The sequence below is a fragment of the Myotis nattereri genome (assembly GCF_964212035.1).
Source record: "Myotis nattereri genome assembly, chromosome: 3".
Taxonomy (NCBI): Eukaryota; Metazoa; Chordata; class Mammalia; order Chiroptera; family Vespertilionidae; genus Myotis; species Myotis nattereri.
This window is the reverse complement of record NC_138077.1, coordinates 196002738-196015383: the sequence shown is the minus strand read 5'-3', so window position 1 is coordinate 196015383 and position 12646 is coordinate 196002738. Positions and strand designations below refer to the sequence as shown.

The following is a 12646-nucleotide window of genomic DNA, read 5'->3' as shown; positions in this document are numbered from 1 at the left end:
TGCCCTTGACCAGAATCGAACCTGGGACCCTTGAGTCCGCAGGCCGACGCTCTATCCACTCAGCCAAACTGGTTAGGGCAACCTTTGGTCTTTCAACTGTCCTGGTTCAGTCCCAGCCCAGGCTCAGTCTCTTGATGTGGTACTGACAGGTGTCCTTGACTGATCTCTCCTACCAAGAGATCTTAAATACAGGAATTCCCTGCTGACTTTATGGGATTGTTGAGATGCTATCCATAAAAGCAATTTGTGAACAGCATAGTGCTATAAAAATGGGAAGTGTCATCATTTGTGTTGTACAAAAGAACATGGTAATTATCTTTGAGGTCAGAAATATGCTCTAAATATTGCCCACTTTCATTAGTAACTTTTAGATTACTTCTAGAATTATTCTAACCCTTTTTCTTAACAGGTATTAATTTTCTTATGCCTGTTGTTTTCTCTCCTCCCCTCTCCCTTCCACCACCCATTGTAATCTCAGGAAACAAAGAATTGCACAGGGGGGAAAAAATTGCCCACAATCACACTGTCAATGAATAACCATTGTTACCATTTTAGAGTTTGTACATTCATTCTTTTTTCTGTGTGTATATATCTGGACATAACATATATACATCTATATAATGCAAACAATACCTTGCATTAATCTCCGTTTTTCATTTTAATAAATCTTTAAAGTTTCTCTATCTGTAGTAGATACAGCATGTTTTTTAGTGGCTACATGATTATTCCATGTTTTGGACCTACTTCAGTTGATTCAATTGGTCGCCTCTTGTTGGATCATTTGGATTGTTTCATGTTACTTCTATTAAAATTACACTTTAACAAATGCCACAAATGTACTAGAACACTTGAGTGTATATTTCTCTCTCACTTCTTGGACCTATTTGTATTTTGAGTCTCTGTTACCTTTGGCATTTTCACTGTGAACCATGGTAAGAAATAACATTTATATTTGCAATCCAACTTGTGTACATACACACACACACACACACATATCAACTCAAAACTCTTTCTCACCCTGAAGCCAGTTTTACAGAAGAGCAGTTACCTTTACTGTTATTCTGATATTTTTATTCTACTCTATTTTATTTAGGTATATATATATTGGTCATGACCCACTAAACCAAGTTTAAGGCATACTAAAGGGTTTACCACCTTTCATTTAGAAAACAGTTTTTTTAGAGTAATACATTTACTGACAGTTGGGATGGGATGGGATGGGAGGGAGAAGACTGGCTTGTGAATTGTATGATACAGCTGTTGAATAGGCAGGTCCTACCTCTCACTGGTTCCCTGGGCTTCTTGCGGGGAGGGGGAGAGTGGCTTGGTAATAGGCTTATGTTCTTTCTTCCCACGCCCAGCAAGTGCTGTGAAACTTAATAAGCAGCAGACGGACATCGCTGTGAATTGGGCTGGGGGCCTGCACCATGCAAAGAAGTCTGAGGCATCTGGCTTCTGTTACGTCAACGATATCGTCTTGGCCATCCTGGAACTGCTAAAGTATGCCTGCCTGGCCTTTTCTTTCGGAGAAGCACCTTAGGCCAGGTTCCCACTTACCTTTCCCCCTGGGCTTGCCTCCCTAGTTTGCTTTTCTTAGCAGTGTGTTGGCTAGGATATGTTCAGTGAGTGTCTCTGGTCATTCTCTTCTTGACGGGGTCTTGATTTGATCTGAGCCCACGGCAAGATCAGGGGCAGGCGCTGCTCAGATCCTGCCTCCAGAGTGTCCCTGTGTGGCTGGAGTTGACCCTGGCTATAGAGTAGGAAGATCGGACTTGGTCGGCTTGGTCAGGCCTCTGGAGACACCCTGCCGCACTTCCACCTTCCTTCAGCCAGTTTCCACGTCTCTGGTGCTTAGAGATACCTGAGGGAGGCAGCCAGCTCGGTAAGCTGGGACCTGGCGCCCTTGGCGCGTCCCACTCAGAAAGAGCCCCCAGATCCCTGACGCTTTTTTGATCCTAGGTATCACCAGAGGGTGCTGTATATTGATATTGATATTCACCATGGCGATGGCGTGGAAGAGGCCTTCTATACCACAGACCGGGTCATGACTGTGTCCTTTCATAAATATGGAGAGTACTTCCCAGGAACTGGGGATCTACGGGTGAGAACTCCTTTCAGGGGCCAATCAGCTCACCCTCAGCTGCCAGCTCTAACTCTCATTCACCAAAAACCACTTCCTGCCTCTTCTGCCTTTTAGAACACCATTCTCCAGCCCAAGACACCTGCCCATAGTCTCCTTTCCTCCCTTATTCTGGAGGAAGGGAGTGTTGGAACATAAAGGATTTGGGAGGGAAAGGGGTTGCCTGACTCATGCACTTTCCTCCAGACCACAGCTAAGTCACATTACACTTTCCCCATATGGCTTGAATTTTAGGCTAGAAATGTCAGGTTCTCTCCCATGGGCTAGGATTTGGGACCCTTATGAACCATCTCAGGGGAAAAATATTTTAGGTCACTTCCCTTTTGATCATCTGACTGAAAGCTATGGACTCTATCCCCAGAAAAGTACATGAAATTTTGCATCGGATATCGAATAGTTAAGACACCTCCACCTAAATGAAGTCCATCCATGGACCTCTAAGAATCCTTGGAAGCTAATTCATTGAACTGTTCTGTTATTAGCATGAATACTGTGAAATCAGCCATTTTGTCATGCCAGTAACCCTTAGGTGAAAAAAGTGGCACTGATTCAATTGTTTGGTATGATGCACATTAGAGTAACTGAGTATTTACTATTTTGAGAACTCTTTTTTTCCTTCTTTGCATCCCCACCATATATCCCTAGAGAGAGAGGGTGGGTGGGTAGAGTGAGCAGTAAAGCTCTCTGGAGAGGAAAGGGTTGTTGCAGGTAGGTATTCTGTGTCCCAGTCACCAGCCAGCTCTAACCCAACCCAAAGGTAGAGGTCTTTGTGCTGTGGGATAGGATATTTAATCGCTGGACCCATAAACAATTCCCAGTTTGGGTACAGGCTCAGTGGTGTGTCATGAGCTGTGAGCTAGACTTGCCACTGAGGGGAAGGGTACTAACCACAGTGTCTCTGGACCCTCATGGGCCCCGCTTGCCTCTTAGAACCAGCCCCCATCCTTGAACTTCTAGCTTCATTTTTCAGTTTTATTTTAATGTCCCCTTGATTAGGATATTGGGGCTGGCAAAGGCAAGTATTATGCTGTTAACTACCCGCTTCGAGATGGGATTGATGACGAGTCCTATGAGGCCATTTTCAAGCCGGTAAGTGGTTTAGCCACCACCTGGGTTACAAATGGGATTGGCCTAAGGGGGGGTAGCAAAGCACCCCACCATTTCAGAGTCTTTCCCCTGAGAGGCTGGTCGGGAGATGTGCTTCAACCCTGGATTGCATGCTGTGTGCTCAGTTCCAGAAACAATTCATCCAAATAGTTGTTGATGCCTTCTGTGATTCAGGCCCTCTGTTGGATACAAGAATACCTAAGTCATGATCTATGGCCTTGAAGACCTCAGTGTGGGAGGCAGGCATATACCTAATGGTGTAGTCAGTACTGTTTTTGAGGGATGAACCAGAGGAGTGAGAGGCAGTCTGCTGCCTGGGTTGGGGAAAGGGTAGTCTGATGGTTGCACAGAGGTGGTGACATTTGAGCTAGACTTTGAAAAATGAGTTACCCGTGTAAAGAAGGACGTGGGGGCTGGTGGGAGGGGTGGCATTCAACAGAGGGAACAGTGATGCCAATATGTAGCTGTCTGTAGGCCACTGTGATACGTGGGAGGAGTATCTAAGGATGTAGAAAATGTATGTTGGGGTCAGTATTTCAGAGGGAGCCTTGAATGTCCTGCTGAAAAATTAAATCTTCACTTGTCAGCAGCAGGGAACCATTAATAGAGTAACCTAATAAAGTCAGCAAACACCAAATGCCTAATTTGTGCTTATAATAAGGGCAGGCAGCAATAGAAGCCTGAGTTATGGTCTCTGTCCTCAGTAATGGTTCCTCACAATATCAGGCTCAAAGTCTATAGGACCAGGTGAGTAGAGCAGACGCACCTAAGGGTAGTGAAAGAAGGGACTGGAGGTTGATACAGAGGCCATTCTAAGTTCAGTGTTGGTAGAACTAAGAGATCCTGTCAGATCAGAAAACTGAAATTCAAAGTGGGAAAACCAGAAGCCCGGGCTGATACTTCCTTTTATCTACCACCCAGCATATGGGAGAGTGGAAAGGTACAGAAGGAAGTGCTGCACCCACTCTTTTTAGCCTAAAACAACACATAGCTTTTCTTGAGGCTGGTGGTGACCAGGATGTTATCCTTTAGGTCATATCCAAAGTGATGGAGATGTTTCAACCCAGTGCAGTCGTCTTACAGTGTGGCTCTGACTCCCTGTCTGGGGATCGGTTAGGTTGCTTCAATCTGACCATCAAAGGTGAGACCAGGTGGCATAGGCCTGGGTGGGCAGGGTCCTGCTGGTGCTTCTGTAACCCAGCACCTCCTTCTTCCACCAAAGGGCACGCCAAGTGTGTGGAGTTTGTGAAGAGCTTTAACCTGCCTATGCTGATGCTGGGAGGAGGTGGCTACACCATTCGTAATGTTGCCCGATGCTGGACATACGAAACAGCTGTCGCCCTGGACACAGAGATTCCTAATGGTAATAGCGCCAAGGCCAGGTTGGCTGGATAGAGCTGGAGCTCACATGTCCTCAACTTCACAACTCCCTTTGGCTAAATGACCTCTCCTCTTCCAATACTAGTTATTGATTCTCCTGTTTATTCTCTTGTGTTTGTCAGACCATAGTCATTAATTTTTCCTGAGTCCATTTTGACCCTGTTCCCTCTCCCTTTTTTGGTCTGAACAAAATTACCACTGGTTATTTATAGCTCTGGAATTTCTCTATATGGTAAATGGGGTAGTGAGTAAGGGAGTGCTCCCAATTAATATTGCCTAAATCTTTCTAAACCAAGGACTTGGGCCTACTCATAATGAGATAGACACACACACCACTGGTGTGGACATTGCAGAATGCCATTGAAGAGATTGAAGTACTATAGACATGATTCTCACCCTATTTTGGAGGCATTCTTCTCTTTGATAGTTGGGCTTATAGGTCCAGATAAACCTGTAAATGCTTTTCTCGGGGTCCCATGGTTTGGCCAGGTCTCATGACTCTCTCTGCTACCCCAATTAGAGCTTCCATACAACGACTACTTTGAATACTTTGGGCCAGATTTCAAACTTCACATCAGTCCTTCCAATATGACTAACCAGAACACAAATGAGTACCTGGAGAAGATCAAGTGAGTATATCCCCAGACACCTCTTGATTGAACATTCCAGGCTGTGGTTTGTCCCTAACTAGAACCCAGCCACCCTCTATACCATTGGCCATAGACAGCGACTGTTTGAGAACCTGAGAATGCTGCCCCATGCACCTGGGGTCCAAATGCAGGCGATTCCTGAGGACGCCATTCCAGAGGAGAGTGGTGATGAGGATGAGGAAGACCCTGACAAGCGCATTTCGAGTAAGACCCCGACCCAGGGTCCTGTACTTCCCTGAGTAGGCAACTCTGACTTCCCTCCACTGTTCTTGGTTTCCATTTCCCCCCAAGTTACCCATCTGTTAGGAAACCCAAGTTCAGTGCCTGTAGGAGCAAGTAGGGAACCTGAGTTCCCTCTGTCCTTCTTTGTCCTCTACCCTTAGTGTCTCTCAGAGGACACTCATGGGGAAACATTGGGCACTCCTGCTCTCTGTGTTTTCCATTGCTTCCCAGTCTGTTCCTCTGACAAACGAATTGCCTGTGAGGAAGAGTTCTCCGACTCTGATGAGGAGGGAGAAGGTGGTCGCAAGAACTCTTCCAACTTCAAAAAAGCCAAGAGAGTTAAAACTGAGGATGAAAAAGAGAAAGACCCAGAAGAGAAGAAAGGTGGGTATGGGTTAAGCAAAGATTTGGGTCTTGAGCCCCAGTACTGGAGAATGATGAATCTATGTAGGGCACTGGGAGGAGGGAGCTGACTTGGGCCCTGCCAGCTCCTGTGGGGATCTTCCTCAGCTCCTTGGCCTTTCAGTGGCTCCCAGAAGTGGCAAGGCTTACAAAGGAATGAAACTCAATTCATCATCTCCACCAGATTATCGAGCCCTGCCAGGCTCCAAAGCCAGGGACATGCCTGGGCTCCCTGTGATCAGGAGTGTGGCCCTCACATACCACCCAAGCCCTTTTCCTGGCATTTCACCCCAGTTTCCCAGGGGGCTGCCTCCTCCCACCAGGTTCAGGCTCTAGCAGGTTGGGAAACCGGTCAGACCTGTTTGTTCTCAACAGGGCTCACTGGGTAGACCTGGGATGGGCTTTTTTTTATGTCCAGTGAGCTGTAGTGTGGGGAAGGGGTTTTTTGGTAAGGGAAGATCCCATGGGTCTTTCCAGAGGGTCTTTCCTTGGCCATCCCTGCACTTTTATGTTTCAGAAGTCACAGAAGAGGAGAAAACCAAGGAGGACAAGCAAGAAGCCAAAGGGTGAGGAAGGAGCTGTCAGCCATCTCCCTGGCATTGGTGCACCAGCCCCTTTGTCCCACGACACTGAGAGGGAAGGCACAGGGACAGCTGGGCCAGCTCACAAAGGCCTCTTTCAGGGACCAGTCTGTCTGCAGTTCTAGGCAGAGCTAGGAAGCCCCAGCCCTCAGCAGTCACCTGGGCAGCGGGGTCCTGTGAAAGTCAATCATTGTACCCACACTTCAAGGCCTCTGGGGTGGGTTATCTCATACCAGTCTCTGTTCTCTCCACAGGGTTAAAGAGGAGGTCAAGTTGGCCTGAGCAGTCCTCTCCAGTTCTGGCTTCTTGCAAAGTGCCCCACCTTTCTCCTGTAACCCCTCAGATTTTATATTTTCTATTTCTGTGTATTTATATAAAAATATATTAAATATAAATATTCCCAGGGACTAGACAGGAACCAGGGCCATGAGCCCAGGGCACACATGCTGGGCACGCTCTTATAATAGCTGCCCTGCCATCCTTCCCCAATTCTTAATTTTGAACCATAAAGGGTGCCAGTTCTGGGTGAAAGGGATTCTGTTCTCTTAAACATCCATAGAACATAATTCCAAAATGCCAAATTCCTGCTTAGTGGCTTTGGAAAGATGCCCATATTAAGCATTCTAGGAATGGCTGGGTCTTCAGGAACCCCCTGTTCTTTACAGGCGCCTTAAGGTAACATCAGCTACATTTAGATTGGTTCTGTTATACCTTCCCACTGGCCCCAAGTGAGTTAAGAAACTCACACTATCTGACCTCTGACCCCTCTCGCTCCTCCATTTTGCAGGTGGGAATTGGTAGTTTCCTTTTTGAGATGCTATTTTTGGGGACTTTGTGTGTGTGTATGTGTGTGTGAGAATCTTTGTAATAAAATGGTACATTTCTATACCCTCCTGAGCTCATCTAGCAGTATCCCTGGGTTAATTTTTATTCCACTTCCCTGCCTTTCTGGGGTCCATGAAGATCTGGGCAATGCCCCAACAAAAAAAAGAACTCCACAAACTTACCTGTCCTTCATCCCTCCCTCAAGGTTTGAGGTTAACCAATCCTTTTTAAATTTTATTTTTTAGAGAGAGGAAGGGGGAGAAAGAGAAAGATTGATCGGTTTCCCCTGGCATGAACCCCAACTGGGTTTGATAACTTTTTGCTATACTGGACTACACTCCAATCAACTGAGCAACACTGGCCAGGTCTGAGATTAACCAATCTTCTCACCCTTCCCCCAGAAGGCCACTCATTAAAAAGCACCACTAAAGGGACAACATTTATTCCTTTTCCAAATGTTACAGTAAAACCAGGTGGAAGAGAATGGTTTTAAAAGTTAGACAAAAAAAAAAAAAAAGTACAAATCTGGGATTTGGCCATTAAAAGTTATTTACAACAATGGGAGGGGGAAAAGAAAAGAAGTTGTTTCACATTACAGACCTCCCCCCACCCCAAAGCCTAATACTTGCTTACCAAGTCAAAAAAGAGACACAGTTGATTCACAAGCTGGAGGTTTGAACTTGAGTAAGACATTTATAAAAACCTGGACAGGGGCAGTGTCCTCCCCTAGCCCAGGTGCCACTAGGCACAGCACGAGACTAAAAACAGGGAAGGCTGGACACTCAGGGTTTAGGAGTGTAGGCACCCCACATCTGGCTCAGGGATTTGGGGAGTAAACAAAACCTACTTGGAAAAGAACTGGGGAGGAAAACAGCAATTGCCTTATGTAGGGGTGGGGACAGGGAAAGAGGTAGGGACGGGGCAGGAGCATTTCACATCACTAACCTAACTTGGGAAACCATCTTCAACTGGCCTTAAGAGGAAGACCAGGTGGGTGATGGGAGAATCCACAGGAGGGAAAGGAGGAAAGGGAACGTGGCTGGGAGGGGGCAACAGCCCCTTCCTTTCTGGGCACAGGAAGGCAGCCAGGGCACCAGGTCCAGGCAGTGACCTCACAAGGACAGCACAGTTTTTGCAGCTTAGAGATCACCCACCTGTCCCAACCCAGCTACTCATTCTGCTCGCCGGCAGGTGTAGGGCCACTCTCTGGCCCCGAGGGCGTGGACAGCTCTGCAGCCTGGGGCCCTGCCTCCTCTTCTGTGTCTCCGCCCTTGGAGGCAGCGCTAGCCTCTGCCCCCTTGGCCTGGGGCTCCTGGCTCTCGGGGGTGGCGACAGCCTTCCCTTCCTGGGCAGTGCCTTCCTCGCTGCAGGCACCGATCTCCCCCTGCTCCTGCTCTTCCTCTGTGGGTGAGGAGGCAGACGATTCACCCCCGCCCTCCTTGCGATTTCTCTTGAAGGAGAGGCCACTCAATTTGAAAGGCTTCTTGAAAGAGAATTTCTTCTTCTTCTTGGGGGTCTCCTTGGGGGGTACCTCCCCCTTGGCCTCAGCTCCCTGGCTAGCGGGTGCTGGCTCAATGGCATCACCAGTGGCCCCGGCTGCCTCCTCTGTTCCGTTCACAGGGGGCGACTCCCCTTCACCCTTGGGGGATAAGTCTCCATTGCTTTTCACATGGCCATTCTCCTGCGGGGCAGAGGAGACAGCAGTGAGGCTCAGGACGCCACCCCGCTCCAGCCCGCCTCTATCCCTTCCAGACAGCGGGGGCTCGACTCCTCCTCCTGCAGCCTCACCCCGCACCCGGGATCCCGTCAAACATCTCCCTCCGGCCCTTCCAGGCGCGCTGGGGCCGACAGCGGAGGCCGCGGCCGGCAGGAGGCGCTGGGGTCCCGTGGCCCCCACCCACTTCCCCGGGGCGCGCTCTCCATTCCGCGCAGACCCGCAGGCGGCCGCGGGGCCGGGCGGGCCGCCAGCCGCGCTGCCGAGATTGGGCGGGAAGCCGCCCCGGGGCGCTGTTCCCGCACCTGGACGGCCCAGGTCCCGGCCTCCTGCTTTGTGTAAACGGCCCCCACCCCCCGCGGGCCCTCCCCTCCTCCCGACTGCCCCCTGGAAAAGGGCGGTGGGCCGCCGGGGCTGGGGGGCGGCTGCGGGTGGAGTGCTCCGAGGGGAGGGTACCCGCCCCACGGCCCCTGGGCGCCCCCTCGGCGCGGCCCTTTGTTCCCCGCGCGGCACTCGGGGCGGCCCGGGGGCAGCGCCGAGGGCCGGGGCGGCGAACAAAGAAGGCGGCGGGGCCCGGCCGGCGCCCCCTCCCCGCCCCTCCCCTCGCTTTGCCCGCGGGGGCTGCGGCGCCGAGAACAAAGGGACCAGGCGGGGGAGGGGGTTGCCGCGTGTCCCGGGCCGGACAAAGCGCGCGGCCCCGGCTCAGGGCCCTAGAGGGGACGGGGTGCGAGAGGAGGGGGCCAGGGCGGGCCGTGCCAGCGCACCCACCTGTCCGTTGGCCTTAGCGGGGGAAGCGCCTGCTGCCTCCTCGGCGGTCACGTCGCCCCGGGGAGCCTTGGAGCTCTGGCTGCCCATGATGCGGGGGTCTGCTGGGGGGGCGCCCGGAGCCGCCCCGGGCTCGCGCCGCAGGGGATCACTCAGTGGGGTCGGCCTGGCCGGCGAAGGGGTGGGGCTCGCGCCTGAGGGGGAGGGGTGTCGGGGGAAACCGAGCTGCGCCCCCGCTCCGCCCGATCCGAAAGCTGCGCCCACCGCCGCTCAGCTCCGCGCCAGAATGCCGCCCGCCGCCCGCCGAGCCGCCTATATATTGGGCCCCGAGCTCGGGGCGTGGCTGGGCATTTAAATGAGCGCCCAATCGAGGGGCGGGGGCGGGCTCAGGTCGCGCGCCCCGCTAGTGCAGTGGGCGATGCTGGAGGTCTGGTCCCCCAGCCCGCGCGGCCGGTGGGGTGTGATGTGGAAGGAGCGAGGCGGGCTCTTGGCGAGCTGGGCAGAGGGGAGCGCTGCTGGAGGGAAGGGGAGCGAGCAAACATTCCCTCCTCTCACGGCCCGCCTCTCGGCGCCGGGAGTAGCCCCACTGCCTCGGTCCTGCCCTGGCAGTCTCCCCCGAGAACTCTTGAAGGGCTAACTCATCACATGCTGGTCGTGAGTTATGCCCCAGAGAATGCGGTCATCGAAGCTGCAGGGCCCCTCGCTAGGATCTGCACCCCCTCAGGCCCGGAGACAGGTGCGAGGTCCCGCCCACTTCCCTGTGGGCCTGCCGGAGCCAGCCTGGGGGGCTGAGCACATGTTGGATCGTTCTGGCCAGACCGGTGAGGCGAGGCCCCATCCTCATCCCTCGCTCAGTCCTTGGTGGCCAGTCATGCTGAGCCCCACAGACAAGCGCACTCTTGGTCCCCCATGCCCTCAGCTTGGACACTTTGGTCCTGCGACCTTGAAGGGCATCTTGATCTCCCTCTGACAGCTGAGGAGCCCGGGGCTCAAAGACGTTGTTATACTGTCTGACTTGTCCGGTGCTCTCCCCCCACACCTGCTCCCCCACATCAGGACTCCCCATGAAGCAGGCAGAGGTACCCCAGGAAGGGGATCAACAAACCTTCCTGAAGAGGAGGGGTAGGACATCACCAAGGCTCCCTCCAAGCCTGGACAGGCCATGGGAACCCCAGAGGCCTGGCTGGCCCCAGATGTGTGTATGTGCAGCTGCCTGGGGTGAAGGGGTTGTGTGTGCTGTCACTGTGCAGCAGGAAGGGGATGGGAACTGGAGGAAGCAAAGTGCTACAAAAGCAAGGCTGTCTCCTGGACAGCTAGCTCAGCCTGGTGTCCATCTTCCCTCCAACCTACAGTGGGTAAGGCCTCCTGAGAGGACCGAGGTTCTCAGGGATGGACATACCCCGCACTCCACGCCCCCCCCCCCCCCACACACACACCTGAGAAATCAGGAACTCTAACCACAGAGCAGGCAACATGGGGGTGGAGAGATAGGCTGAGGTGGCTTCTGCATCAGCACTCACTCTTCTATCCTCCATCCCCACCCACAATTGGATACATAACTCTCTCAGCTTCATTAGCACCCTCCCATTTTATAGTCGGGGACACTGAGGTTCAAAAAAGGAAAGTGACATGTTCAAGGGCACACAGCACATACCAATAGCTGAGGTAAGAAAGAGCCAAGAGACCTGCTACAATGGGCTGAAGGCTGTAAGGAAACCCCTGGAAGAATTCTCTGTTGAGATCTAGGGCCGCTTGGTCAGGGTGGGAAGCAACTAGCTTTGGGGTGGTGGTCGGGGGGGGGGGCGGCGGGGGGGGGGGGGGACACCAGGCCCAGCTGTAGCTCTCATATGACAGTGACTCCTCTACCCACTGCCAAAGGGATGGACGTGGTGACCTGCAGCTCTGTGCTGGCCACAACAGGGAACCCACAATGCTGCCAGGAGCTACCCACCCGAGCTGGTAGGGCTTAGCTGGAGGGTGTGGGTGAGTTGAGGAGAAGTTGAGGTCAGAGGTTAAGAGCAGATCTCAAGGCTCCTGATTTCCAGGCACTGCCCTTCGGGGGTGAGAGGCAAATTGCTTGGGTAATCCCAGGAGGAGAAAGGAGCATCAGAGCTAAAGGACCTTGAGTCCCCAGATCCTCAGAAGGAGCCTGGTCCACAGGGAGCCGCTGTATTATCCACCAGACGTTGCTGGAAGCTGCAGGCAGGGGGATACATGGGAGCCCAGTCCCTCAGCAAATCTAGGTCCCAGCAGAATCTGGCTTCTGGAAAAAGGAAGAGGTTTAGAGGATGCTGCAGGAGTGAGGGGGTGGGTACAGCGGCCCCCACAGCCTCCTGTGTCCACACTGCTGCTCCTTCCTCCCCAGCTGCTGCCAGCCCAAACAATGTGTCCATTGTTCTGCGTCTCCAGGGGCCTGTGTGCAACTGTGTGTGTCTGTTTCTCTGTGTGTGTGACTGTATTGCTCTGTATCTGTCTGTGTGTGAGACTTTGTGACTCCGCGCGTGTGTGTGACCAGGTGTGTACAGCTGTGGCTGTGTGAGTCTGCATCCTTGTGTGACTGTGTGTATTTAGGGTGACTCTTGGTGACTCTGAGACTTTCTGGGTGTGTGCTTGTCTGTCCCTGAGATTGCATGTTGCTGACTATTGTCTGACTGTGACGGGGTGTATTCCTATGAGTGTGTGTGGCTGTGTAAAAGATGTCTATGGGTGTGTGGACAAGAGTGAATACTCTGTATGTGTGCTCATGGGTGCTGGGTGTGCTTCAGTGGGTCCCTGAGGCTGTGGTGGTCAGAATCTTTGAGGTGTGAACTTCGGCCAGGAAGAGTGGCAGGGAAAGGAGGAATGGGAAAACAGGGTGACT

At 52.3% G+C, this 12646-nt stretch overlaps 2 protein-coding genes across 2 annotated transcripts in view; one reads left to right on the top strand and one right to left on the bottom strand.

The window, feature by feature from the left end:
• HDAC1 (histone deacetylase 1) overlaps positions 1–7384 on the top strand; it is a 28366-nt gene extending 20982 nt beyond the window's left edge. The window contains exons 5-14 of the mRNA XM_081086327.1: positions 1362–1500; positions 1960–2101; positions 3137–3229; positions 4280–4388; positions 4470–4610; positions 5148–5256; positions 5351–5481; positions 5731–5883; positions 6419–6467; positions 6737–7384. Of these exons, the coding sequence (XP_080942453.1) occupies positions 1362–1500; positions 1960–2101; positions 3137–3229; positions 4280–4388; positions 4470–4610; positions 5148–5256; positions 5351–5481; positions 5731–5883; positions 6419–6467; positions 6737–6764 (1094 nt within the window). The 3' untranslated portion in view covers positions 6765–7384. The remainder of the gene's footprint in view (positions 1–1361; positions 1501–1959; positions 2102–3136; positions 3230–4279; positions 4389–4469; positions 4611–5147; positions 5257–5350; positions 5482–5730; positions 5884–6418; positions 6468–6736) is intronic.
• A 349-nt stretch (positions 7385–7733) lies between these two features.
• On the bottom strand, positions 7734–10077 carry MARCKSL1 (MARCKS like 1). Its single transcript, XM_081086339.1, has 2 exons — positions 9790–10077; positions 7734–8988 (listed from the first exon to the last, which is right to left on the bottom strand). Exons 1-2 carry the CDS (start codon positions 9874–9876, stop codon positions 8476–8478), a joined length of 600 nt encoding a protein of 199 aa, XP_080942465.1. The 5' UTR covers positions 9877–10077; the 3' UTR covers positions 7734–8475.
• Between the last annotated feature and the right edge of the window lie 2569 nt (positions 10078–12646).

What these genes read in the sequence shown, in the direction of transcription:
- MARCKSL1 (XM_081086339.1), bottom strand. Translation starts at nt 9,876, where the DNA reads ATGGGCAGCCAGAGCTCCAAGGCTCCCCGGGGCGACGTGACCGCCGAG. An exon ending in CCGCTAAGGCCAACGGACAG is followed by an intron (nt 8,989 to 9,789) that starts GTGGGTGCGCTG and finishes TCTGCCCCGCAG; the next exon opens with GAGAATGGCCATGTGAAAAG.